Source organism: Ursus maritimus, unplaced genomic scaffold, assembly GCF_017311325.1.
Source record: "Ursus maritimus isolate PB19 unplaced genomic scaffold, ASM1731132v1 scaffold_7, whole genome shotgun sequence".
Taxonomy (NCBI): domain Eukaryota; kingdom Metazoa; phylum Chordata; class Mammalia; order Carnivora; family Ursidae; genus Ursus; species Ursus maritimus.
Window position 1 is genome coordinate 54,500,362 of NW_024426885.1, and position 26,544 is coordinate 54,526,905.

General features: G+C 57.2%; 1 protein-coding gene across 2 annotated transcripts in view; it reads right to left on the reverse strand.

Moving 5' to 3' along the window:
• The window catches only part of ADAMTS14 (ADAM metallopeptidase with thrombospondin type 1 motif 14), a 73,741-nt gene that overhangs the window by 10,887 nt on the left and 36,310 nt on the right, over positions 1–26,544 (reverse strand). The window contains exons 5-16 of one of the 2 annotated variants that reach the window (XM_040624772.1): positions 19,310–19,393; positions 18,420–18,567; positions 17,687–17,792; positions 15,777–15,920; positions 15,142–15,274; positions 13,713–13,826; positions 12,127–12,275; positions 10,099–10,274; positions 7,579–7,712; positions 7,086–7,209; positions 6,005–6,085; positions 933–1,096 (exon numbers count right to left, since the gene is read on the reverse strand). In XM_040624772.1, coding sequence (XP_040480706.1) covers positions 933–1,096; positions 6,005–6,085; positions 7,086–7,209; positions 7,579–7,712; positions 10,099–10,274; positions 12,127–12,275; positions 13,713–13,826; positions 15,142–15,274; positions 15,777–15,920; positions 17,687–17,792; positions 18,420–18,567; positions 19,310–19,393 — 1,557 coding nt within the window. Of the gene's footprint in view, positions 1–932; positions 1,097–6,004; positions 6,086–7,085; positions 7,210–7,578; positions 7,713–10,098; positions 10,275–12,126; positions 12,276–13,712; positions 13,827–15,141; positions 15,275–15,776; positions 15,921–17,686; positions 17,793–18,410; positions 18,568–19,309; positions 19,394–26,544 lie in introns of both variants that reach the window. The other variant, XM_040624771.1, reaches the window with a different exon arrangement.

Sequence of the window (26,544 nt, forward strand, 5' to 3'; positions counted from 1 at the left end):
GTGTGTCCTCCTCACCAGGGCAGCCACACTCCCTGACTCCAGAAGATGGTCTATAAGGTAGGCTCTCATCAGATATGTGGTGGAAAATAGTTTCTCCCATCCTGTTCGGCTTCTCTTCTCACTGTCATCATCATGTCTTCTGATGTCCAAAAGTTCTCAGTTTCCACAAAGACCAATTTACCTATTTTTCTTTTGTTGCTCATGCTTTTGGTATCACAACTAAGATCCAAGGTCATGAGATCGATCCCTCTATTTTCTCTAAGAGTTCTATGGTTTTAGTTCTTGTACTTGGGTATTTGATCTAGTTAGAACGCATTTATGTATATGGTGTGAGGTAGGGGTTCAACTTCATTCTTTTATATGTGGATAATCCAGTTGTTTTAATTGAAGAGATTATACTTTGCCCATTGAATGGCCTTGGTACCCTTGCTGAAAATCATTGGCTATAGGTGTAGGGGTGGTCAGTAAATATAGGGTGAAGGAAAAAATATAGGTTGAATTATACAATGACACCAATAGTTTCCAGACCTTGCCCTCTAGGACCTCCCTGACTAGTGAGCAGGAGATGGCACCCCCAGGTCACTTGTTGGCAATGCCGTAATTCCAGCAGACACTGGATGATGCCAGGACAACGGGGAAACCAACCCAGGTGTCTCCTGCTCATTCCTAAGCCTTATTTCTGACGCTGCATTAAGGAGACTCCCTCTGACAGTAAAACAACCGTTTATTTCTCCTTCCTCATTTGCCATCCCGTCTGCCTTTAAGCACAGAGGGCACCTTTGCCTTGGCCTTGCCCAAGCCGCTGAAGACACTGCAACAGGAGGACTTCTGCCAGGCCTGTGCTGGCTTAACAGCAAAGACAGTGAGCTGGGGGGGCTGGGCTGGGGCAGCAAGGGAGTGGACAGGGACCACCATGCAGGGTGGGGGCTCACCAGGATGGCAATGGCTTCAGGCAGGGGCCCACTGGTCTTGAGACTTTCCTTGGCATCCTCCACCACGTACTCCCACTCCAGGCCCATTGCAGTAAAGGTCCGGCTCACTGCTTCCTTGCCCTTGGGGTTGAGGATGAAGCTGCCTGTGACCTGGTTCTTCACCGCTGGCCATGGGGAGAGGGTCACACAGATTTCTATTCCCCTTCACAGGAGCACTAGCCAGACCTCCTCTGGGGGCATCAAGACTTTCCTAGTGAACCCCTTGGGGTTCCCTGTGACCTGTCCCTCCTTTCCACCAAAGCCTTCCCCAGTCAGATGGGTCACCACACGGGCTGCACACAGCATCCCCACCTGGACCCTGGTGCACCCCATTCCTCCCACCCTGTCCTCCCTTCTTCCTGCCTGACTTATCTTTACTCATATGTAAGGCTCAGCGCAATCCTCCCCTCCTCCAGGAAGCCGTCTTTGATTGCCCAGTCCTCAGGGATTTGCCCTCCCTAAAACTTCTATAGCAGAGCCCTAAGGCTAAGAGTATAGGCTCAGGAGTCAGACTGACCTGGGGAAATTACTTAGCTTCCTGGGCTGCCTCAGTGTCACCCCCCGTAACATGGGAATCCTAATTACACCTCGCTCGCAGGGCTGCTGCCCCGTGAGGATAAGCACAGTATCCCACCCCCACCCAGCCACCGTAGGGCTCCTGGGACAACTAAGGAGTTCGTACATGTAAAGAACTGGGCAGCATGCGTGGCATGCAGTTGGCATTCAACAAATGGCAGGCACTGCTACTGTCATCAGAACTGTCATCCAGAGGAACTGGACCTTGATGACAGCCACCAGCATGGCTAGCGCCTGAGATTCAGCACTGTTGCCACGACACATGACCCGGCTCCCCCACAGCCTGTCAGGGTGTCTCCTCCATCTTGGTGTCCTTGGGGCCTGGTGCAGAGCGAGAGTTTTAAAAACATCTGTACATTTCTACCCCTTCACATCCCAGTCAGTGAGGAACCCGCACCTCGTTATTGCGGGTGCCTGGCAGGTGGGTGGGAGGTATGCAGGTACAGACACCCTAGCAAAGGCCGCCGTGTCACAGCCTCGGCCACCCTGGAAGGAGCAGGGGGGGAAGGGCTGCAGCCTGGGACACAAGCCCCTTCACCGGGTTGGAGAGCAAAGGCTCCGGAGCCCAGGGGTGTCCCCACCCAATGAGGACGAAAACGGTTCCGCGTAACTATGATCCCATGAGAGCCAATGATCAGAGCACTAACCATGCCCCGGTCACTCTGCTACCTGCCTCAGTGGAACCCTGACACACATCCCGAGGCTGGTGCTACCGTTAGTCCAGAAGGAGAGACAGAGGAGGGGCAAGGGCTTGTCCTGGACACACAGAGGGCTGGTGGTCCAGCTCTGTCTGCCAAGTGGGAGGAGGAGAGATGCCCCCCATCTCTCGTTGCCTCATCTCTCTCAGCCCCCAGAATCACCCGACCTGGAGCCCGAGCCGGGCAGCTCCTCGGGCCAACCCAGCCTCAAATCTCCCCCCACCCTGTCTGCTCCCACACCTCTCGGCAGCCGCCGCCCCCCTCCTGGCTGTACACCCCTCATTCCAGGGGTGGTGGGCTGGGCTCCGCGGGGAACGCTTGTGAGTCCTGGCCTGACCGCTGACCTGCTCTGTGCCCTGAGCGACTACAGGCATCCCTCGTTTGATTTTCACTTCACTGGGCCTTACAGACACTGCATTTTTTACAAACAACATCTGTGGCAACCGTGCGTCAAGCAAGCCTATTGGTGCCCACATTTTTCCAACCATTTGCTCACTTCACATTGGTGTCCCATTTTGGTAACTCTTGCAATATTTCAGACCTGTTCATTATGATACTTGTTCTGGTGATCCGTGGTCAGTGATATCTGATGTTACTACTGGAATTGTTTCCGGGCACCATGAACTGTGCCCACACAGCACAGTGAACTTGATGGATCAATGTCATGTATGTCCTGACTGCTCCACGGACAGGCCAGTCCCCTGTCTCTGTCCTGTCCTCGACTCGGGCCTGCTTATCCCCTGACACACCGCAATATTGAAATCAGGTCAAGAAATAACCCTTCGATGGTCACTAAGTGTTCCAGTGAAGGAAGAGTCATTGTCTCTCACTTTAGTGCAGAAGGCACGTCAAAAGCCGAGATGGCCAAAAGCCAGGCACGTGTCCCGACAGTCAGCCCAGTTGCAAAGGCAAAGTTCTTGAAGGAAACGGAAGGTGCTTCTCCAGTAAACACATGAATGATAAGAAAGCGAAGCAGCCTTATTGCTGATAGGGGGAAAGCGGTCTGAGGGAGAGATCAAACCGGCCACCACATTCCCCTAAGCCAAAGCTGAGAGAGGGGAGGAAGCTGCAGAAGAAAAGTTGGAAGCCAGGAGAGGTTGGTTCTTGAGGTTTAAGAAGCCACCTCCATAACAAAGAAGCACAAGGTAGGGCAGCAGGTGCTGATGCAGAAGCTGCAGCAAATTATCCAGAAGACCCAGCTGAGATCGTTCATGAAGGCGGCTATGCTAGACAACAGATTTCCAAGGCAGGTGAGACCGTCTCCTCCTGCAAGATGCCATCTAGGCCCTTCATGGCTAGAAAGGAGCCTCCACAGATCATCACGAGGCTGACGGGAGGTAATAAATGAAAAGTACCAGCCCGAGGCCCAGCACGGGGGAGACAGTAACAGCAGCATTCCCTTCCCTCCGTTTCTTTTCAAAGAATCCACGTCCCCAGATTCCAGGAGAGTCTAACGAGTTTGGGCAGGGCCTTGGCTTTCACTGCCCACACTGCCACCTGTCCTGGACTTCTCCAGAGAAGACGTACTCTGACAGGCAGGCGCACACACACACTCACATATACACACCTTGCACATTTCCCCTGAGGGCGCGGCTTGGACCTCACACATGCGTAATCACACAATGCGTGTCGACGTCAAGCGCACGTGCAGCCTCCATGGAGCCCTCCTCACCTCCAGCGGATGGAGGAGCTAGACATCTGCAGGCAGAGCATGGGGGCCGGAAAGGGGCAGAAGGGGCAGGCCGAGGAGGCCCAAGGGGCTGCTAGTATGATGGAATCATCTGGAGAGGTGAGGCAGGAGGAGTGTCTGTCCTCTTGGAGTAAATGACCCTTCTCTCCTTGCCCCCTTTCTCTCTCCTGGCCCCTGTTCTGGCAAAATACCCCAGAGCCAGACAGGCAAGTGGGCGGGGAGTTGGCCAAACCAAGCCCTCCAAACTCACCCTCCCTGTGCAGAGTGGTCTGGTGGGCAAGGGCATGGGGCTGGCAGACAGGAGACCCCGGGCCAGGCTGGTTCACTGCGTGGGTGAATCGGGGAACACAGAGGGGCCACGATCCACAGTGGCCCTCAGTTTCCCCTTGTGCCTCTTGCCTGTTTGCACTACACCCTCTCAGGTGCCTTCCAGAGCAGGTTAGGGCTCTGTTACAGCCGCGTCAATGGAGATGCAGTCCCCAGGGGGTATAATTTCTCCAGAACACATGAAAACATTTTCTATTACTTTGATGATAACCTAAAAATATGAATATCAGCATTGTGGTAATATATGGGCTTGCCCAAAGATGTTTTGTGTTTGTGTTTAGGAAGAGCTAATGACAAGGAGTGTGACCCGGTGGGCATAACAGGTAAGAGGGGCCTGTGGGATCTGCTCAGGCCCAGCGACATCATGGCACACGTGCCCTCTGTGAAGGGTCTGAACACAGACAAATGTGGGAGAACCCAGCCACTGCCCAAAGTCAGGGCGGCAGCCTTCTCTGCTTGCTCGTTGGGACCCTGCTCCAAACCATGCTTATGTGGTTTAAATTGACCTGTAATTCACATACCACACACTCGGCCTTTTAAAGTGTGTAATTCGGTGACTATTGGACCACGATCCGGTTCCTGAAGACACTTCACCACCCCCATTTGTAGACACTCCCATCCCCCTCCCACCGACCCCTGAGCACCACGAATCTGCCCTCTTGTCCCTCTGGATTTGCCTGCTCTAGGCACGTTCATTTTTTAATCACCAACTTAGTTTCAGCACAAACAGAACACAGCAAACAAGTGAATACAAAAATCTCTCCCATTACATTGATGTTCTCCACTTGAATTTTGTCGATTTATTTGGGGGCCTCAATTTTTAATCTCTCTTGGCTTTATGGTTGTGTAACTATTATAAGGAGTGACTTAATGATTGTGTTTACGTGTCATTATAATAAGAATAATCTAAGGGTCCATGTAGCAGACTGCAAAAATGGCTACAAATTCCTCCTATTCCAGTGTGCACACCTCCTTGTGCCATGACTCTGCCACACTTCCCAGCAAGAGATCATCTGTTTCTGCCCCTGGGCTTGGCCATGAGACTTGCTTGGGCCAACAGGACATTACAAAGCATGACGTAAGCAGAGACCTGGCAAGTGCTTGCACGCTGGGACTTGCCTGCTCTTGCCCCCACTGAGGACCATGTGACAGACACCATGTAAATAACCTCAGGCTAGCTAGCCGGAGACATGGCCCTGTCACCCCCGTCACCCCGGCTGACCGCCAGTACCAACCAGCATCCTACAGACCCACCAGATGCTACCTTTTGGGTAAATGAGTCCGGGCAGAGAAGTAGAAGCAGCATGAGTAGAGCCCAGCCCAAACTGATGGCCCACAAAACCATGAGCTAATACAAACACTTGTTTGAAACCATAAAGTTTTGGGATGGTATGTTACACAGCAAAAGGTGACTGATACGTTCTATGAAAATGGTTTTCCTTTGAGAGATGTGCATGATTAATCAACAGTGGCTGCCCCCCGCGGACACAACCTGCTCCTGAAGGGCGGAGGTGGGAGGGGAATCTTCACTGGATCCCCTCTCATACCTTCTGATATTTAAACCATGGAACAGGTTGTCCATTCAACATAAAAAAAAAAAAAATTTAAGGGTTCCCTGCCATTATTCGAATTTGTGAAACCCCCCCTGTATTAGAATCCTCCTGTCTGCCCTCCTAGCTTCCCCACGGCCAAGGGCAGGCCCCAGGGCCTGGCGACCCCTCCCCCGGCTCCCCGACACTCACCAATGTGGTGGGGGATCTTCTCCAGCTCCTCAATCTGGATGTGCCTGGCACCCGCGGGGATCTGTACCAGTTTGAGAGCTCCTGCCACAGAGAAGGATCCGTGAGCATCTTGAACAGGTGGCCCCATCTGCCCAGCATACCCCATACTCCGCCCCTCGCACGCACGTACCCAAGAACCTGTTTCCTCATCTGTAAAATAGGAATGGGCCCTTGTCCACAAGGTGCTGAGAGGGTCAAATGAGATACTATTGTTCAAATGCTCTCTCAAGTCTAAGAGCTGCGGGGAGGGGGCAGGTGAGCACGCATGTGCGTTCATTACTATCATTCCTCGCTTCCTGGAGCCTCCTTGTCTCTCCTGATGTCCCCTCTCCCTTTCTTCTCAAACCTTAAGGGATTTAGATGAAGAACCAGCATGGCTTCTCTGGGCCCCATGGCCCTCCCAATCCCAGGCCTGGAAACAAACCTCTCTCAAAGGTGCCGACCTGGCCCCACAAGGAAAGGTGAGGCAGAGCTGTGACACCCCCAAAGGGGAGATGATCTAACTCACCCTAGAGTGTAAAGGACGAATACCTGGCCCTTTTCACCAGCCAAGTGTGGCCAGACTGAAGGTGAGGAGGGAAGTCAAGGAACTCAAGGTACCAGGAGTTCAAAGCAGGAGGCACCACAAGTTTACCAAAAAAGGGAGAGAGGGAAGAGAAGAAAACATTCCAGTCCGGTCTGGGCTACCTCTTCAGACGTGTCTGAGCTCTCACTCTCCCCAGCAGTCCCTGGGCCAAAGAGATGGCTGGGCTCCTATCACAGCACACTGACCAGCAGAAAAATGCTTCTGAGCTCCTGGGCCCAAACGCAGGCAGCACACACTGGAAGAGGAGGCTGCCAGCTGTAGCTTCTGATTCAGTAGCCTGGGGCAGCCTGGGAAGGTCTAGAGGCAGGCTCTAGGTGCCTCCCCCTATCGGCACCTACCTTGAACTGCGGCCAGCAGAGGAAGGAGGGCTCGCCTGAGGGTCTCAGGCTCAAGGGACCCTGGCCAGGCCAGAACCCCAGCCACCCCTGGTCATCTCCCCAGCCCCAGCCTGCTCACCTGCCTGCTTGGAGGCCTTGCCCAGCGTCCCCTTCACAGTCCTGCAGTGAGAGTTGTCGCCACCACAGACCCCGCACTTGTCATCTGCCTTCATGGATCCCACCTCCTTGTCACAGCCGACGGGCTGAGGCCAGAGTTGGGGTCAGCAGGAGAAGGCTCCCATGTCCCCCGCTACCATCTCCAGGCTGGCAGCCCCTGACTCCCTCCCCGGTCCCCAGGCCCCACAAGTTGACCATGGACCAAGAGGCATTCCTGGACAGGTCTCTGCCACAAACTGGCCATGTGACACGGACAGGTCTTAAACCTGGCCACTCCTCTTCCCTTGAACGGGGCTGGGTGATAACCCCTTTCTAGCGTCCAGAGATTATGCTGAGGACCAAGGGTGTCATGGGTGGGGCATGGGAGGAGACACCCATCTCCCCGGGGCAGGCAATGCAGCCCTCCAGTCTCCCAGGGAACACAGAAGGTGGGGGGCCCAAAGCAGGGAACCTACCACACACTCGCCGCGGGCACAGATGCTGTACAGGTCCCGGTAGCTGCAGCGTGTCCCATCATGGACCACCTGGTTCATGAAGACCACGTCCCCTGTGTCCTCTGACTGGCAGATCAGCTCACACTTCTGGGCATCTGTGGACAAACAGACCATGCCGAATTCCCAGGGGCGCTCAGAGAAAGTGGGCTGGCCCGGGAGGACAGCAGCACCTGTCCCAAGCAGGAAGCTCCTGGGCCAGCTCTGGGTGCTAAGGAAAGCCTTGGGGGTGGAGCTGGGGCTTAAAATCCCTGCTGTGTCACTTATTAGCCTAGTGACCCTGGGCAAATTATCAGATCTCTCTGAGCCTCAGTTCCTTATCCCTGATCAGTAAAACGCCACATAGGATGTTAAAGAAAATCAAGTAGTAAAATAATAGGAATAACAATAATAAGCCAACACTTACTGAATGTTTACAATGTGCCAGATACTTCCAAAACCTTTACATGCTTTTTTTTTTTTAAGTAGGCTCCACGCCCAACGTGGGGCTTGAACTCACGACCCTGCGATCAAGAGTCACATGCTCTACCGACGGAGCCAGCCAAGCGCCCCTGCACATTCCTGATGTAAAACTTCAAATGTTTTTTGTGAATGAACTTATTTAAAGTTTTCAATACCGCAAGGAAGTAAGTTCTAGCATTACAGAGGAGACCAAGGACCAGAGAGGTTAAGAAATTTGCTCAAGGCCACACAGCCACACACTTAAGTAGAAGAGCAGGATTCTAAACCAGGTAGTCTGGCTTGAGTTCCACGCTGACCTCTCCATACACTTCCCCAGTCACATGCACGATGATGTATCTTAACATGTTTCTAAACATTAGAAGGCTGTGTGAAACTAAGGCAGAACAGTAGTCTGGGTTTGGATTTGCCAAACGAAGCTGCAGAGAGAGGAAAGGAGGTCCTTTCTACTTCTAACAACTAATTGTTCTCTTCCCTATCTGGGCCATTGGTGTCCTAAAAAGAAGGTTCCAGAGAACACATAAACATTTGCTGTGTTCCTTAGAAAAAGGGATGTTGGAGCTTAGCTAACTTTCTGGAATTTGTCTAAAAGTCCTGGGAAAACCCGAAGTCCAGCTGCCCCAGGGGCCTCGAAGCCCCTCCCTACAGGGGCTTGTTTGGATCTGAATGGATCTGCAAGGCTTTCAAAGCAAGCTATGCCCTCAGCCAAATTTGTAAGGAACCATCTGGCTCTCTGCTCCTGGTCCCTGGGCTCCCAGGATACATCTCGCCCCGGTACTCAGGGCTCAAGTCCAGGACCACAGCATCCAATACCACCTTGGATTTCATGCACTGGAGCCAGATTCCAGTGGGAGAGGGATAGGAGACTCTAACCTTCCCAAAGGGTTAGGGACCCTGACCAGTACGCCCCAGGCAGGCAGCTCTCTGGGCAGCCACGGAAGCCAGCCGACAGTGGCAAGGGAGCGGCGAACTCCTAGAGTGAGAGGAATTCAAAGCAGAGGGAAAACACTCTCTGCCATCATGTTCCGGCGAGGGCTGGGCACTGGTGGGCAATGGAGAGGCCTCCGAGGTCCCTTCCAAGCTGAAGACTGTCATTCTAAATGTGAGCTGGACAACCGAGGGTCTTGCAATTAATCCTTTGGAACCAGAGCTACAAAGAGGCAGCCCTACGCTCAGGAGAGAAAAGGCCATTCTAGAGGTGCCATCGGAGGCTGAGGCCTGCGTGGTAGGGGTCGGACGTCTGTTCACCAAACGACCATGGAGAGGCTGGCAGGGGGAGTGGACACAGAGGACCGTTAAGGGCCCTTCCAGCCTGAAGGCTCTAAGACGCCGCGAACCCCAGCCCTGCGCTGGCATCTCTCTGCCACGAGGCGAACCATCAATGGAAAGGCTCCAAAGCAGACAGGTCCTGGCTTTGGCACTTGGTCCCCAAATTCAGTTGCTCTGCATGAGTCCTGAGGCCTGTGTCTGCCCCAGAGCAGCCTAGAGGGGGTCAGTATGAGGACCCAGAGGCTCTCACCTGCCTGCCTTTCAAATCCTCTTCGTTAACTGCTAAAACATTAGCACCATCAGTAAAACCTAAAAATATGGTATGTAATAGGACAGAGCCTCGCAGGACGGTGCTTACGCAAAGCCAGGGCACATGCCCCTGGATAGTGGTACCTTCCCGTGCAGGTACGGACCCGTGTGAGCGGCACCAACCCCAACAGCCGACACTGCGGCAGCCTCAATGGCGCCTCTGGGTGAGGGGCCCCTGGTTTGAGATGTTTTCCCCGCCAGAATACAGTCGGCATAAATATACAAATCAGGGATGGCTTTAATGAGGACAGTTGGCCCCAAGGCACACAAGACAAGGGCCTGTACAGAGGTATGTGGCAAGCCTGCCCACTGCATTGTCCCTTTTGGTGCCCTGACTGTCCCTCCACCTCTACGGACGGCCCCAGGCATGGGAAGCCCACCCAAGAAGACATGGACCCAACGGGCGCCCAAGGACATGGCGGCTGGGAGGGGGAGGGGCCCGCTCACCGTCTTCAGGCTCGTAGGGGAGCCAGCTGTGCTTGGCATTCCGGTGCACGTAGTAAGAGTTGCGCTTGGCACACTGCTGGGCCCGGAAGTCCTCGTAGGGCCCCGGGCACTCCTCGCTGTTGCATATCTGGTACTGGAACTCGGGCCCTGAACACAGGCGGCCTCCGTAGGCCGGGCTGCAGCAGGCACAGAGGGGCCGGGTGACCTTGCTGGAAGGCTGGGAGGGCCAGGCTTCCCACATGGCCACCGGTGGCAGCTCAGCCTTTGAGAGGAACATGAAGAGGCTCTTCTGAACTAGAGAGGGACCCCCACGGAGGGGGACAGGGGCTGCTGTGCTCAGAGCCCTTTCAGATTCCTCTTGTTCCACCCCTGGGGCACACCTGTTCCACTGGGGGGGGTGAGGGGGAGAGCTGAGAAACAGGGACAGGGGTGGGGGTGGCAGGGACAGGGATGACTAACCCTCTCCGATTGGGCTGGAAGAGAAACCAGTCTTACTCGTCTTTGTATATGCTTTCAACCATTGCACAGGCCCTGGCATACAGTAGGCACTAAAACATGCCTCCACAATTCCAATTTGCATCTGCTTCCACTTCACCTCATAATAAACTAAGGAGCTTAGGTAAAGAGAGACACGGATCGGGAACGAGAAGGCTGTGCTGGATGTCAGCCCGAGTCGGCTGAGTCACCTAGCCTCGCCGAGCCTGAATTTCCTCTTTAAAGGTGGCCCCGGGATACCCGTTCTCTTACCTACCTCCTGGTGTGTCTGTGAGCAATAAATAAGAAAAGGTATTTAACACACTCTGTCTGCTCTTCTCCATTACATGAAGAGGATTGGGTAGGACTATCGATGCAAAGTGTCCAAGCATCGTTCCTGGCACCGTGCTTCCAGAGCCGGGAGCCTCACACGGGCATCCCACCTGACACCGAGACAGTGCTTGATATGCTAGAGCAATTACAACAGCAGGTGCCGTCCATTAGCGCTAACCTGGGCTGGGCATAGGGCTGAGGGTACCCATATTATTTCACTCAAGCCTCATACAATACGAAGAGTTATGATTACAGAGGAGCTTGCTAGATGGCAGCTTTGATCAAGGAGATAACCATCCGTCTCGACTGGGAAGTGGTTTACTCAGAGTGGGCCCCACTGGGTCCTTGTCCAACCCGGGCTTTCACACCCCCAACAGGTGGCAGTTACAGGGCAGTTCATTTGGGCACATATCTGTAAAAGGTCAGCACAGCCAGAGGACACGGGAACAGGCTGTGCCAGGAGGTAGTGAGCCTCCCATCCTGGAGGTAAACAGCGGAATACGAAGGACCCCTCCTGAGGATGCGAGGAAGGATGGCCACTCCCGAGCCACGGCATCCAAGGGCACGGCTGTTCTGCGGGGGCTGGCACCCCTGGTTCCTGGAGCCTGCTGACCCACACAGCTGCCCCCGGCTGTCCCCTGTCTAGCCTGAGGCTGTCTGACCAGGTCACCTCGGCCTGGGACAGGGAGGCCATAGCCAGCTGGCACTCGGAAGTTCCAAAACCACGGGAGGAATCCCCACAGAGGGAAGAAAAAGAGACACAGACTGCTCCCTCGGGCTCCTGGAATTTGGGTAGGGCAGCGAAAGGCAGAATTTGATGTCAGAAAGAGGTAAGTTACGAAAAATCTATGGAGGTTTTGCTTCATGTGGCGAGAAAACAAACATGACTACTGAGCGTTCAGATCAGTGTCTTCTCAAAGCTCAGCCAGAGGATCAGAGTCCTGGGCCCACTCAGAATCTTCCGCACGCGAGAGAATCACTGGTTCAGACCGATTCTCCAATGCCACGCCTGATGGGAGATGGCAGGCCCAGGTAGAAGGGATCCAGCCTCACCCCCCCCCCCACAATTTTGGGTCCCCACCAATAGAACACAAACCACCTGCAGGGATCCTTCTCTCTAGGGTCCTGCCCCCACCCTGCCCCACGTGCCTTCCTCTCCCAGCCCCTCGGCCCTGGGGGGGGGGGTCCCCTGCCCTGCCCACCTCAGCCAAGAGCACTCACGGGGGATTGTCACAGCTCCGGCTGCGGGATCGAACCCCGCCCCCACATGACCGTGAACATGACCCGAACTTGGTCCAGGAGCTCCAGCCTCCATCCTGGCCATAAGCCTGCTCCAGCGACTTCCAGATGCAGTGACCTTTGAAACACCACTGGGATGGAGCAGAGGGGATGAGGTTACCCTGGGGCCACTGCTGCCCAGCCTGCTGGGAGAGTGCCCGATGGTGCATGTGGCACAGCTGGGGGGCACCACAGGTGAGCCCAGAGAAAGGGACATTAAGAGCACGAGCCTCAGGGTGGCACAGAATCCCACCCCTACCATGAGCCAAGGGACCTTCAGCAAAGGGGTTCCCCTTTCTGAGCCTATCCCTCCACTGGACAGTGTGGGTTACAGCACCTGCCCACGGGGCTGCTTGGGGGCCTTCGAGGAGGTCATGCCTGGCACACACAGCCCTCCAAAAATGGCAGCATTATCAATGACGAAAATAACTGTGCAGTTAGGCAGTTTACCACTCCTGGAGAAAAAAGAGCTGATCGGCGATAGTAGACACAATCTTTCCATGCTATCTAGAGTCGATCTCGATTCTGTACCTCAAAATCTCTCGTGCCTATCTGCAGTCACTCCCTGTCCTGGGGGGTGGGGACTTGGAAAGCTCCCCAGATGGTTCCAAAATGCAGCCAAAACTGAGAGCCATGGACTGTCACGTGAAATTGTGACGGAAGGACCTGGAACTCTGGAAATACCTGGAGTCTCCGGGGATAAGAGCCCGACAGGCGGGGAGCCCACTGGGCCGGTGCAAGGCCATGGGAAACCCCATCCATCTGTGAAGGGGCAGGTCTCCCCCAACATGTGCTGGGTGGGTGGAGCCTGGCAAGGGCAGAGGGCAGAGGGCGGGCTGGGGGGCAGGTCCTGTGGCTGGGCTCCTAGGGGATGCTGAGTAAGCCTGGAGCCTCTCTCAACGCCCTGCTTCTGCCCTTTGCTCTGACGTGATGTCAGAATCACCTGAGGAGAGGACAGGCCACTTGGTCAGGGGGCAGCAGGACCCAGAGAAGTGCCGTGAATGCCCCACGGGCGCCACAGAGATCAGGCTCAGGGCCAGCAATGGAGCAGAGGTGGGTTTCAGCCGCAGGTCAGGGCTCTCAGGACCACGAGGTCCCCGGGACAAAGGAAGCCCTGACACGCACACACGCTCAAGGGGGCACACACACGCCAGCATGTACGTGAAAGGGTGGGTCTGCGGCAGGGGGGTCAACGCATGTGCGGGAGAAACAGCATGGTGGGCCGGGGAGGGCAGGCAGGACACCTGGAGTCTTCCCTCACCCCCCTTTGACTCCCCAAGTTCCTTCGCCTGCCTGCCTGGGCCTCATTCTTCTCATTTGTAAAATGGGAGTAAGCCTTCCTGCCGGAAGGGCTACGAGAGAATGCCAAGCTCTGCACATGGAGGAAGCAGGCGACTGTGGTGTGGGAGGGAGGGTATGAACCTCAGTTCGTGGGGGGCTCCGCGCACGCTATCTGCACACTCACGCCTGGGGGGACAGGGGCTCCCCGGGACCCGCACAGTCCTGCCGCAGACCCGGGCCCCAGGTACCTGGCCCGGCGCACACTCGGTGCCATCCAGGGGGGGCCCCTTCTTGGTCTTGCAGAAGTACGGGTTGTCGGGGTGGCTGCACCATAGCTGCTTGCAGGGCTCGAAGGTCTGGAACTGCACGGGAAGGGGAGAGCGGTCACCCGCCGCACTGGCACGCGGGCTCCAAGTTGTCCAGGGGGCAAAGGGCAGTGACGGAGAGAGGGGAGGGCTGTGGCGGACGCTGGGGACAAAACACGGTGAGGGAAGCAGGAGGGTCCACGCCCTCAAACTGGACCCCACTCCAGTGACCTCCAGGGACGCCTCCTCTCTCCAGCGGGGCACCGAGAAGGGGCAGGACACAGCCACACTCCCCTTGTTGCCTCCCCAGGCCTCCCTCCCCGCCCTTGTGGAAGCCACTGTGCCACTGGACAGGGACTAGGGTTTGAGGCTCTGGGGACGCTTGGGCCTGCTGAGACCCCTTGAGCCCAGTGCACGTCAGGGCCTTCAAGGGGCTGCTGGTCTAGCCCAGAGCCCAAGGCACTCAGGCGAGGCCAGGACTCCCACCCCTCTCTGGTCTCAGCAGGCTGTGCCAGATGTTGGTGACCTCCTGTTTCATGCTGTCCAGGAGAGCCCAGGTTGTTCTCTCCCATGATCCCCGCCAGCCAGACCAGGGTCCTACAGATATAGTCCTTGGGCACTGAAATCCCACATCCCAGGCTGTTCCTCCCCTCCTAGCTCAGAGACCACGTGTCCCCGTGTAGCCTGGGCAATAGGAAGGTGACCCTACACAGGGACCCCCGGTCTGCAGGATGTGAACCTCTGCCCAGGCCCTGGCCAGCGGCTGATTGCTTCTCTCCTGGGGGGAGGGGGGTTCTAACTGATCCCAGTGCCAGGCTTGCCCCCGCCCTGTCCTGCAGGGTAAGAAGGGCTCTGCTCCCTTGTATCTATCTGCTAGGCATGGGTGGGGAGAGGGGAGCATGCAATTGACCCCCTGGAGAGAGATCATGTGGGGACACAGGACATTCTCACTAGGCTGACAAATGAGCCCAAAACATCCTGTCCAATCCCCGAAGGGCAGATGGAGGTAACTATCCATCAGAGCCCAGCACCTGATCTGACAGAGGGACAGCCCGGCACATAAGCCCCCCAATAACCCATCCAGCCAGGACCCCATCAGCCCCCTGCCCTCTCTGTTCTACTCTGTTCCACCCTTCCCAGGACTAAAACGTCCTCCATCCACTGCACACACCTGCCTCCAAAGGTGGGACTGGGTGGGGCAGGGCCGGGCCCTGGACACCCTGCATCCCCCCACGGTAGGGGACAGCAAGCCCACGGGCCCAGCACCAGGCCGCCTGGCCAGCCGGGAGGAAGGTGCGCTGCGGAGGCCCGGCCTGGGTTACGGAGGACAAGGCCCTGGCCCCCTGGCAGGCAGAGGCTGCTGGGAACTCACCGCGGAGCAGGTGTGGTATCCAGAGCCGAAGTCAAAGCGGCACTGCTCGTCCATGGAGTAGCCAATGCCCGGCAGCTCCGGGGGCCGGGGCCAGGCAGGCGCAAAGGGGTCATCGAGGAGGCAGTCGTAGGAGCTGCAGGTGGAGACAGGAGGTGAGCCAGGCTGCGGCAGGAATTCCCACACCCTCCTTTCCTTCAGGTGGGGGTCAAAGGAGCGAAGACGGCCTGCAGGAACCGGCCCCTGCTGCCCTCGGCCAGGCGCTGGGTCTTCCCGGGAGGAAGGGCTGTTCCTGGACGATCGAGGGCTCACTGCACTGAGGGAAGAAAAGGCAGCCCGCCTCGCAGGACATACTCAGGGCCCTGGCCACCTGCCGCACGAGGTTAGTGACAGTATCCCTGCCCTCACCTGCCCCACCCGAATCCACTCGGCACCCATTCTTGGCCTCGAGCTCCTGGGTCTAAAGCTTGTCCTCGGCCTCAATGTCCCCGGCGGCCCAGGAGCTGAGCAGCGAGGCTGGGATTCGAGCACGTGTCAGGGGCAGGGTGGTCCCGGGAAGGAGATGGCTCGGGGGCGGGGGAGATGAAGTAGCAGGCGGCATGCTCCCCATCCCCAGCCTGGAGGTGGAGGAGACCTACGGCAGATAGCGGCTGAGCTCCACTTTGCTGCAGCGGGACCAGTGGAAGCGGTGGAAGGCAGCCTGCACCAGGGGCGCCATGACGCTGCCCAGGCTGGTCTCGTCGGCACAGCCGTTGCCCTGACCGTCATGCTCCATGCCGAGCCTAAGGGGCAGGGGTGGGGTGCAGAAGGGAGCCCCAAGTCACGCCAGGGAGCCTGTCCCTGTGAGGACAGGCAGGTGAGCCAGCAATAGGACAGGATGCCCTAACCCGGCTTCAGACTGTTCCTCCTGGCCTCAGTTTCCCCACCATGCAGGGGAGAGGACCACCCCTCTGTATGGAAGCTGAGGCCCCACCCTGCTCCCCAATGGGGCTGGACTCATTCTGCCCTCCTGCCCCCTCCTCAAACCCCGCCTACATCCCCGCACGTTCCAAGGCCAGCTCAAGCCCCACTCCTACCCAGGACCCCCTCCCTGGCCACCTCCCCTCCGAGGGCTGACGTCCCACAGCAGGGGCCACCTGTCCCACCATTAACAGCTCACATGCCATAAGCATCCCCCCACCAGGCCCAAGGCCTGCAAGTGCAAGGACCAGGTCTCAGTTGGCTCATTCAACCTCATTTCCTGAGTGTCTGCGTGCCAGCTTTCAAGCTTCCCCAAGAGCCCGCAGAACTGAGCACAGAACTTTGTGCGTGGTACGCACCTACCGTCGCGACAGTTTAAATTGTAGAGTCTGTTTTTTATCATTAGTATCGAATGCCAAAGCCCGAAGGCTCTAAATTCTCTAATACTCCCAGGGGGCTGCGTGTGGCCTTGTGCACCAGACACACGGACTACTTGAGGCTGTCCTGGTATCTCCACAGGGAGAGGCTCTGCTCCATGAGAGTGGACACCCCCCCCCCAACCGCACACACACACACAGAAGGACAAACTCCGGCTCTAAAGTATGTGCGACCATGGGCTTCCGGGGCAGGACGGGACCCCCGAGGTTCCCCTCGTGTCAGCCTCCCTGCCGGAGAGGACGAAGCTGGGGCCCCAGTGAGGGGCCAAGCTGGCTTGGAGTCCACATGGGCTTGCTGTGCTGACGGGGCTGGTGTGGAGAGGGGCAGGGCAGACAGCAGATTGGCAGACCCCCTCCAGGCTGGCCCGCCCCCCTCCGTCCCAGGTCCTTCCACCTGCAGGAAGGAGCCCTCACTCCTCACTCCACATGTGCTGGGGAGGGCCTGGGAGTGCATCCCTCAGTTCCGCCCGGTGGGCAGACGGGGCCGGGAGGCATGACTGTAACATGTGCACGTTACCAAAGGACAACCTGGATGACAGTGGCGAATTTGCTTCTCCCAGAATGCAGCTTCTCTGGCCTATTCTCCACTGCAGTCCATTCCTACCACACGGCCTGGCGCACAGTGGGTGCTCAAGAGATGTTGGTTGAATGAATAAATGGATATGCTCTAAGCAAAATCCAGGACCAAAGATCAAGCAAGCCAGGAGCCAGCCTGGCCCGAGGCCTGAGGCTCTGAGCACCTGTCAGCGATGGGCTCAGGCCAGCGCTGCTGTGTGCATGGAGCAGTGGTGTGGGCTGCAACGGCTCTCGGAAGGGTCTCAAGGTGTGCATGGGATGAGGGACGGAGGCCATCCAGAGAACAGACCCCTGCCTATGATGGGACATGGCGTCGACCTGCCCAAAGGCGGGGCCCCATCTGGTTCTCCATGGCCCTGGGATTTGGGGGCTGGACCCAAGGCAGGCCCAGAATTGCCATCTGGGTCCCGAGGCCCCCTCCCCATCAGGGCGGGCCTCAGGGCATGGGCAGCTCCTCTGGCATCTCCCAGGACGCTGGGACTGGAGCCTGATCTGGGATTGAGCCACCACACCCGCAGAACTCCTCAAGGCTCACAGCGCAGCCCACCCTCCTGGGGCCACTCATGCATACTTACACGTGGCCAGTCTCGTGGGCCACCACAAAGGCTGAGGAGAAGCCATCTTCGTGGTTGAGGGTACAGCTTCTCAGGGGGTGGCACATGCCAGTGACAGGTGCATACCCTGCCGGGGAGAGGGAGAGAGGGCAGAGAGAGGTCACAGGAAGGTGAGGCAGGACTCGACGAGACCTGTGCCCAGCCAGCCACTGTAGGGACACGCTGACGTGGTCACTGCCACAGGGTGCCTGGAGGAAGAAGGATCTTTGCAAAGTTCACCTCCCTCCCAATAGGAGAGCAACCTGAGCCAAATGCTCCCACATCCTGAAGCTCTACAGCCCCTCTGAGAGCCTGCAGTTTCCATGCTCCTGTCAGCACCCCTCCGATCAAGACAGTGAGACTTCCAGAGGCCCCAACCCTGCACACACCCCACTTCCGTGCCGCGTCCGTCCGGTCAGCCAGTCAGTTGGTCAGTCAACAAACACACTGCATTCACAGCCCCTGGCAGGCTCAACCGAGACAGTAGGGACCAGAATGGGGGCCCACTCACTCCCCCTGGTCCCCAAGAAACCATTTCAAGCTTGCCCACCTGTCCGGCCAGGTCCTATCTCCAGAGTCCCAGGACTCTCTCTGTTGACAGGGAACGTGGCCCCTCAAACTGCCTTGGGGTGGCTCCAGAGAGCCCCGCCCGAGCCTGGGCCTCGGCCCTGCAGCTGCACACACCTGGCCACAGCTAATACAGTACCTGGCGTACCTGAGGGCCCGAAGTCCTGCCGGGTGAGGAAGACCACGTGGTCGTGGTGCTCTGCGTGGCTGGGATCCTGGCGCTGCTGGGAGTGTGCCCAGCGACACACCTGCTCCAGGCTGCGAGAGGGGTTCCCACGCTCGATCAGGCTCAGAGACTGCGGGGGCCAAGCGCGTCAACAGAGGGGCGATAGCCAGAGCCCCCAGACCGCAGCGGGCACCCTCACCCCCTCCCACCGGCAGAGGACACCGAGGCCCATGAGACTGCAGGGCAGGTCTGCGGGTCATCAGTAGCCCCAACTCCAGCTGCTGCTGGCGCACAGCCCTCCCACTTCAGGGAGCGTTCACGTGCCAGGCCCTGTGCCGGAACACCTGTCTGCGGAGAACTCAACACGCGTTCTCTCTCATCCCTCAACTGACTTCAAGACAGGTCTTGTGCTGAGCATTTCTTCTATGCTTTGTGTTCACTGTCTCATTTTATCCTCACAAGAGCCCCTGGAGGAAAGTTCTGTGGCCACCCCCGTTTGGGGGAGAATAAGAGACAGGTCTAAGATTGCAGAGCCCAGGGCCCCAGTGTCCAACCAGAGCAGGACTTGTCTCGGTCACTGCCCCCGCTCTGAGCCCATCTCCGCATAGGTTCCTCAGGGAGAGGGCTCTCCAGCTGCCAGGCTGCAGGACTGTCTGCTTACGGGGTTGGAGGGCACCCCTCAGTCCCTGCGGTAACATCCCCACATGCCTCTGCCCCTGAAGCCTCGGTTCTAATGGCCTCAGGGTTCGGATTCTGGAAACAGAATGCTTCCCAGATGCTGACCAAGGCCTCCCCACCCCACAGCCCGCCCTATGCATCGGTCCCACACCCCTTCCCCCTCCAAACGCTGCCTGTTGGCGAAGGGGGGTTACCTGTCGGTAGCCGACCATGATCAAGCGGACCAGCGCAATGTTGATGTGGGCGCCCAGGGACTCATCGTGGTAAATCTCATCCACCTGCCAGGAGAAGCGAGCACGCAGTTGCAGGGGAAGCACGCGTGGGTTAGGAGCCCAGCACGGAGCAGGTCCTGAGCTAGGTACCTGACCCACGTTATCCCAGTTCATCCTCGCCATGGCCTTGGCAGGCAGCATTCTTATCCCTACTGTACCGATGAAGAAACTGAGGCAGAGAGAGGCAAAATGGCCTTCCCAAGGACACGGAGCTAAGGAGCCGCAGAGCTGGGATTCAAATCCTGGCCCGCCTGGTTCCACCTGTGCACTCCCTCCGTGAGGCCAAGTGTGAGGGGGCCCGGCCTCAAACGCAGCTGTCTGACGGAGACGCGTCCTTCCACGGCTGGGAAGAGTCCTTCCACAAACGCCATCCGGCCCAGGTCGCTCCTCCTCACGTCCCTGTGTATACCTCTCCAGCAGCCACTGGAATCGTCTATCTGCTCTGCAGTGCCCAGGGAACTTTTCCAGGGCAAATCCGAGGGAAAGTACACAAGGGTCTTGGAAATGCAGACTCTTGGGCCCACCTCCCAAGTCAGAGCCGGCACTGTGACCACAATCCCCAGGGATTCTTGGCCATGGTCAAGTTTGCGGAGCACGGCACGGGGAAACTCCCTTCCCCCATAGGCCCAGGGACCCGTGGGGCCGTGCCAAGCACAGTCCACCGAAGAGTGCTGTCCTCCCCAGTCCCCTAATCAGGACACCCCGGATGGTGTCCACGACAGATGGGCAAGCCTCAGCCTGTCCCCAGGGACAGGGAGCTCACTCTCCCCTGAGTGTCCATTTCCTGAGGATGCCCCTTGAACAATTCCAGGTTTTTTAACTTTTTTTTTCTTAATAGAAAACATTTCGCCCTATAAACTGTGAAAAGTACAAAAAAGGTAAGAGAAGGAAATCGACCATCAACCAGATAGATGTACGATAACCACAGTTACTATGCTTCCTGCCGTGTGTGTGTGTACAAGTGGGCTCATTTTACAAAATAGTGATCATACTAAATATACTGTTTATATGTTGCTTGTTTCGTGAAACATTATCCCATATATTCAAAAGCATCATCTCCAATGTCTACGCGTGATGGGCCATGACTTACGTAACTGATCACCTAGTTGGATGTCACCCCAGGGAGGAGTGACCAGCTCAGCGGGTCAGTGTCAGCACACAGCACTGCTAAAGCAATGCGGCTGCAGGAGCCAGAGTCCTGGGTTCAAATCCTGCCTCTGCCCTGGATGCTGGGTGGCTGGGGCCCATCAGGCACCTCCTTAGGACCTGTTTCTGTTCTGCAGAATGGGGATCCTGATGGCCGTCAGAGGGCTGGCATGTGGACATCTCATGCCAGCGCCACATCTGGGAGCAATGAGTGGGCCACACAAACAGAGAGGCAGAAGCGGATCCCAGCCTCGGACTCCTGCCCGCACGCCTTCCCGGGAGCTGGATGGCGTTCCAGACATGGCCCTGTTCTCCTCGCTGCCGTCTCTCCATGCCCCTGGGCCCAGGAGCAAAGTAACAGCGTACAGCCCACAAAGCGACTGCCGTCTACCAGAGGGAGAGGAACATACTGCCAAGCCTGTATGTGAGAGTCCCACAGGGAGGGTGAAGCGGGAGGCGAGCGGAGGCCTGCTCCCGGGCCAGCCGAAGACCGAGCAGGCTGTGGCCGCAGAGTTCGGCAGCCGAAGCCGTGTGCGCCACAGAGCCCCCCTGCTGGGGAGCACGTGGACTTCAGAGCAGCCTGTGTCAGGCTTCCTTCCACCAGGGCCTACCTGGCACCCACGTCTGGCCCCAACTGAGACCAAAGACCAGCACTGGCTGTGGAACAGCGCCCCCCGACACCCCAGCACAGGGAACAACGGAAAATCCAATGGGCGGTGGCACTTCCACCCTCATCCATTCCCCAGCACACATCACGGGGGCAGAGTGGCCAAATGCGGAAAGAGAGGACATCCTTCTCAACCTAGGTGCCCCTGACTTCTCCTAGGAGAACTGTGCGGTGGAGGGGGGCAACATGCGGGGGCCAATCGGCCACACATATTTTCTCCCTAACAGAATTCCGACCGAAGAATTCTTTGCTGTTCTGCTGAAATACTCATCAACCTGCCACAGGATATTTTTTACACAACCTTCGTATCTCAGCCCCTCCAACTCAGAACGTGGCCTCCCTTCCACATGGGGTGCGGTCAATGTCTCAAACCCCCCTTACGTGCCCTGTAAGCACGCAGACCAAAGATGGGGTTATAAGCAAGGCGCGCTCTACGCAGCCGCATCTGGGCCCCACACGGACACGTGTAAACCCACTGGTTGCCCCGGGGCAGGAAAAGAGAGCAGTCCCGGGAATGCTTGGCTGGAGACATCTGCAGGGCCTCTGGGCATTTGGAAATTGTCAGGGCCATTGTCTTCCTGCTCTGTGTCTCTCCAAAGTGGGCCAGGCACATTGCTGCCGGAATCTGGCCACATCCTTCATTGCTGTCCCCACACTCAGCAGGTCAAACTCACCCATCAAAGCCTTCGACTCCCACTCCAATGACTGGCCTCTCCAGCCCAGGACACTGGGAGGTCCTCACGGTGGGAATGGGGAAGAGACTGCAGCCTCTCCGAACAGGAGGCAGAATCAGAGCCCGAGGGTCCAACACTGGTGGGGATTGAGTGGGGCCTCTTGATGTCACCTCCCACTCCCAGGTAACTGGCCTAAATGCAATACTGAGCGAGCGGAAAGGGGCAGAGGCCCCCTCTGGATGGAGAGACCTTGCTCAGCACAGCACAGCACTCTGAAATCATCAGGTGACTGGTGGACCTGACCCCAGGAGCTGGGGGAAAAGGAGATGGGGTCCATATGGGCTGGAGGGGTCAGGGAGGGTTTGCTGGAGGACCCAGAACGAGCCTCGCCCAAGAAGGTCACATGCCCTTTGGAGGAGATGGGCTGAGGTTCGGTGCAGGGGAGAGAAAGGCAGGAATCCTGCGGAGTCATCGAGAGAACCCGGAGGCCAGTGGTAATCATGGCAGCTGAGGCCAGCCCCACCCACAATCGGGAATTTCTCCCCATCCCTGCTCGCACGCTTCCAGCAATGCCCGTACCAGCCCATTGGAAAGTTCTGGGTGCCATGAGCCCCATTCGGCCTTCCCGTCTGCCTCCCCCACTGGCCTCAAGTCTCTCTCTGGAAGTCCCGCTGAGCATAGCTGCTCCATTCCTGGGGAGAGATGGTGGCTGTGGTCTCTGCGGGACTTCTCCCCGTGCTCCCGTCAGTCATGGAGAAAACCTTCCAGGCGGCAAGAAGAGAGAGGACGGGCCACTTGCCAAGGAAGGGCCATCTGGTTAGGAGTAGGTTTTCAACAGCGACAAGGGGAGACAATGAAGTAATACCTTCAAAGCACCAAGATAAAGAACCCGTCCGCCTACGACCCTGGGCCCCGCAAACCAGCTTTTAAGAACCATGATGAAAGAAGACATTATCAAGGAAACAGAGCCCGAGACAGTTACACAGACCCCATCAAGGGTCTGAAGCAAAGGCAGATGGAAAGCGATCCCCAAAAGGTGGCCTAAGGAGCAAGAGTGGATGAATAGATAGTCTGGTCTTTTCTTATGCTACATAAGGATGATAAAAATGAAGTAATTCTATTTTACAACTTTATTTCCTCATTAAAAAAAAAAAGGTGGGCTTGGCCCTGCCATTCCACATCCCCTGGCCTGGTCCGTCTCTGGGGCCCTGGCACGCTCATTTGCACACACCCCGATCACCCGCAGCCCTTGAGTAGGATCTTAGGGCTTGGATTCAGCTGAAGCTGACCTGACCACTCGCACAGGCCAAGGAGGTGGCTGGACAGGGCTGCCATGTGCACCGAGAACCGCAGAAGGCCCCTGGCACACGGGTCTGAGCCACAGCCGTGAGCCGGCGCTGGAACCCCAGCCAGGAGGCGCAGCTACCCGAGAGGCCCAGGTCCCCTGGAACACACCCACAGGCGGCTCCCTGACAGGCTCTGGTCTGGCCGTGCACTCCAGAACTGGCTCTGTCAGCCTCTGCCCTCCGTGGCTGCCTCCCGATGCCAGAGGGAAGGCCGGGGCGCCAGCTCTGGGGAGACCAGGAGTCGCTTCCCGTGGTTGTGGGCACCAGCGTGACGGCAGCAAGACACACCCACGGAGCACAAAAGAACACTGTGTCTGGTCTCCTTGCTTCCCCACCTCGGCCAAGTTCAATGACATCTGCCAAGACCCCCAGGTTAGGGTTCCACACCACGTATTGACATGGGATGGCCACCGGGTATGTACTAGAAAAACAAGCAAAGGTCAGGACTCTCCCTGGCGAACGGGAGACAAAAGAGAAGAAGGGAGAAGTTTTCATGGTCACATAGCAGAAGCTAGAAACCACTAGGGTTGGGGGAAGAGCTGCTATTCATTAACACCGACCACGTGCCAGGCACCATGCTGAAGGCTTGCATACAACCTCACATCAACATCATGAAGAGAGGCATTGTTCCCATTTCACGGGTGAGAAAGCCAGGGCTCAGAGAGGTTGAGTAACTCGCCCGTGGCCACCCAGCCAGAAGGCGGGAGGGCTCAAATTTAAACTCAGATCTTTGTGACTCTTAGCCACTACACCCAGCTCCTTTCTAGAACAAGCCCCTGTGGCAGGCTGGCTGGAGTGGGCTTCCTCTGGCCTGGGAGAGAAGATGAGAAAGTGGGTTTCCATATCCAGTAAACAGCAACATGGCCAGGCGGGAGTGGTTGCAAGAACCTCTTCCCTGTTCTCCTGTAACCCTGCATGGGCGGGCCTCCTGGGGGGAGGGGGGCAACAGGGGGAAGCTCTGTGGTCAAGCCCAGGGATCAGGAAGAAGGAAAGGAGGGTCTGCTGGGGTGGGAGCTCTGCATCTGTTTTCCTGTCCAAAGGGAGGGTCAGACTCTGGGTGGCTACAGCAGAAATGCCTGGGCCTCTGTCTAGGACTGGAGGGGAGAGCTGGGCCCCTGGGGAGCCCATGAGAGGGCAGCTGGCAGCCTTCCCTTCTGGACCAGGCCAAGATGGGCTTCTCCTTGTCGGTGCAGGGACAGGATCTAGTGGAGAAGGGTCCCCAGCCAGCAGGAGTTCCCACACTGCTAGGGAACACGGCTCCCGAGGAGCTCAGGGGCAACATGTCCACTTGCCTGGTCAGCCAGGTCCAGGACAGGGAGGGGCCGTGCTGGGAAAGCGCGACCCGAGGTCTCAAGCCCACCCCTGCTCAAACAGGAGAGGACACGAACGGCCACTGGAGGGCTGGCACAGCCACAGCCCCTGCCCACCTCCCAGCACCCTCCCAGCAACCTGCCCGGAAGGAAGTTCTATCCCTTCTCTTCTTTCTAACTGGTATAACTTTTGATTTTAGAATAGCTTTAGATTTCCAGAAAAGCCGCAAGCCGAGTCCAGAGAGTTTCCGAGGGCCCCGCCCCTGCTTCCCCTATGATTAACATTTGCGGTGACAGCGGTACATTTGTCACAACGGCTGAACCCATAGGACACATCGTTACTAACGAAAGCCCGTATTTCTTTCAGATTTCCCCAGTTTTCTCCTAACGTCTTTTGTTTCTGCTCCGAGATCACATCCAGGACCCCAGGTTACACTTCGCCACCGCGTCACCTCGGGCTGCTCCGGACTATTCCTCCTCTCCGACCGTTCCTCCGACTTCCCTGGGTTTTGATGACCCCAGCAGTTTCGAGGAATTCCAGTGGCATTTAGCAGACTGTCCTTCAACGTGGGTACCCCTGATGTTTGTCTCACGGTTAGATGGGGGGCACGGGCCTAGGGGAGGAAGGCCACAGAGCTGAAGTGCCACCGTCTCCACGTGAGTCAGGGCACTGGCACAGGCAGGACCCGTCCCTGGCGAGGCTGACCTCCATCGCCTGCTGGGACCACATCTGCCCCCAGGCCGTGCTGTTCGGGACCAAGCCACGGAGCACAGCCCTCACTGCAGGAGAGGGAGCTCAAATCCAGCTCCCTGAGGACAGAGTCTCTGTATCAGTTACTTGGAATTCTCCGCCCATCTGTTTATTTATTCTGTCCTTTATTGATGCGTATGAACCCGTGGGTGTGGATTCTATACTCTGGGTTATAATTCACTGCTACATTATTTATTGTGTTGCGCAAATTGTCCCACTTTGGCCACCGGGAGCTCTTTCAGGTGGCTCCTGCGTCCCTTGAACACAGCCTCGCTTTTGGTTCTGGGGTGTTTGGGTGGTGTTTGCAGAGCACTTCCTTTCTGGCACCAGGGGATGCTCATCTTGGACATTCTCCGCTCCAGGTCTAAGACTCAGCCATTCCTCGAGGGAGCTCCAACGAGCGTGGCACATTAGCCTCTTCTAACCAGGACAGGGGCAGGTGCACAGCGACGGCGGAGGCTCCCGCAGCACAGCGGCCATGGCCGGAGCTCAGCGCGGCTCTGCTCACGTGCCTTCCCCAGCCACTCGCCGCCTCGGAACCCGAACAGAATGGGGGCAGCCCTGCTGGAAGGAGAGGCCTGGCCACAATCACCTGTCCTGCCCTTTCTCAGCCCCAGACCCCAGGGCCAGCCCTCCGTCCCCCCAGTCCCGACCCTTCCAACAAGACGGGGACGCAGCGGCTCTGCCGACCAGGCGCTCCGACAGCACCGCACTGCATCAGATGCTCTTCTCTCCCTGTTTACAATCGCGGTGGGTCAGGCGGCAGTTAGAGCGTGTTGTCACCGCCCGTGTGAGCAAGAACCTCATGTTACTCCTGGGGGCTTCCCAGGACACCGCAACCCCTTGCCATTGCCGGCAGTGGGCCGTTTAGGGGCTCCCTGAGGAAGGAATGTGAGTCCTAGTTGCCTGAAAACCTCCACGGCCAGCTTCCGGTAAAATCGAGAAGGCACCCACGTTTCAGAGCTTGCAGAACAGGTTCCGGCTTGGAGGAAATCCCAAAGATAAGGCGCGCCTGCAGCATCGCCCATGCTCCAGATGGCACAGGGGACAGCGCTATGCGGGTGAGCACACGCTTGGATGGCTCTCTGCGGAAAGGGACTTGGACAAGGAACGCTCCGAACAGAAGTTAAGGGAATACCTTACTTTCCCACACTGTCGTGTCTATGTCTGCACACGAGTAATCTATGATAAGTATCTAAGTCTCAATCAAGTTAAAAGAGCTCTTCCAGTAAGTACAAATATTAATTCTAAGTGCTAAGAAAA